This window comes from Acanthamoeba castellanii, assembly GCF_000313135.1.
Source record: "Acanthamoeba castellanii str. Neff unplaced genomic scaffold scf7180000084752, whole genome shotgun sequence".
Lineage (NCBI taxonomy): Eukaryota > Discosea > Longamoebia > Acanthamoebidae > Acanthamoeba > Acanthamoeba castellanii.
Genome location: NW_004457657.1, coordinates 39,914 through 41,453, shown reverse-complemented (window position 1 = coordinate 41,453; position 1,540 = coordinate 39,914). Strand labels below are relative to the sequence as shown.

General features: G+C 58.4%; 1 protein-coding gene across 1 annotated transcript in view; it reads left to right on the top strand.

The window, feature by feature from the left end:
- ACA1_195960 (RFX DNA-binding domain containing protein) overlaps positions 1-426 on the top strand; it is a gene marked incomplete at both ends in the record, with an annotated part of 1,482 nt that extends 1,056 nt beyond the window's left edge. Inside the window, 2 exon segments of the mRNA XM_004353230.1 lie at positions 25-58; positions 76-426. Of these exon segments, the coding sequence (XP_004353282.1) occupies positions 25-58; positions 76-426 (385 nt within the window).
- Between the last annotated feature and the right edge of the window lie 1,114 nt (positions 427-1,540).

Sequence of the window (1,540 nt, the reverse complement as noted above, 5' to 3'; positions counted from 1 at the left end):
CACTCCATTTCCGGCCACGAGCAGAACATGCGCCTCCAGCAGCAGCTCCAGCAGTCTCGTCCGGTGTCGACGCAGGCCCAGGCCCAGTTCGCGATCCCGCAGCCGCCTCAGCAGCATCAGCAGCACCAGCAGAGCATGGGCTACTTCGAGCCGTCGGCCTTCTACGACTTCGTGTCGCCCGACCTCGAGATGCCGCTCTCGGCCATCAACCAGGTCAACCTCGCCGAGGACTTTGGCTGGAGCGTGCCCTCCATGCCCTCGGCCGTCGTCGTCGACAACTGCGCGTCGGCCTACCATCACCAGCAGCAGGCCCACTACTACCAGCAGCAGCAACAGCAGCCGGTCCACTCCTATCTTCTGGCCGACCAGCTGCCCGCCACCCAGTGCTCCGATCTCGCCGAGTGGGTGGCGCACTACTGCAACTAAGCGGCGCAGCTCCTCATCTCTCTCTCTCTCTCTCTCCCTCCCCCCCACTACCGCGACAACGTTATATTGTAGATTACTATGTACTCGTTACTTCTCTCTCTCTCTCTTCTATCTTAATTATCTCTGCCGGCGACGAAGGGCAACTCTGCTCTCGGCGTCGATAGTTCGACGCGCGAGAAGGAGAAGCTCTTCGGCTCGGCAATCAAACGAATACGACAGTGCCGTCTATTCGCTCTCAAACACCTGCGGATTGCAATAAATCAGCTATCCTGCACCCACACATCTTCGTCCCCTCTTCTTCTTCAGCTCGTCGCAACCCAAGGAGTTCAGGACTTGCAGCGCGCCACCCGTTGCTTGTCCGGGCCGAACGTCTCTCTCGCCATCTGCCACGCGCTACGGCACCCCTTCCCTCACCAACCTCTGCCTTCTCCGCTTTCTCTTCCTCCCGCACCTCCGTTCTTTCCTTCGCTTTCTCTCATTGCTGGCATTCCTTTGTCGACAAACTTATCGGAGGTTTTGAGAATGCTGCGAAAAGTGCGTGAGATGCAAAACTCCCAGCTTATCGTTTGGCGAGATTGACGCCACAAGTTGGTGATTTGTAACTTGAGGAAGGACAGGCCGGCGAAGGAGGAAGGGGTGAGACAGCCTCTCATGCTGCGGTTGGGATGTATGCACGAAGAAGATCCTTAGATTCTTCGCTACCCACAGTGAAGCCCACATCGCCCTCATCTTTGACTTCGCACTCGCGGGGCTTTCAGCGTCTCGTGCAACTCTGGACCCACTACGTATGGCCCTACCTGCGAATCGCGTTCGGTGGAGACAAACGCAGCGCCGCTCTGTTTCGCGTAGCGCTTGCGATTACCGTGCTGGGCGATGTTGTCGATCGCGCCAACGATCTCGAAGCACACTACACCGATGCTGGCGTTCTTCCTCGAGGGCTCGTGTTGGAGAAATTCACCAACGCTACGTGGCTCTCCCTGCACATGTGGGGAGGCAGCTGGTGGGCGATGACGATTATGTTTGCCATCCATCTCATGGCGGCAACGGCGATGCTGGTCGGGTGGCACTCGCGCAAGGCCGCCTTCTCGGTGTGGCTCCTGACCACTCGCTTCAA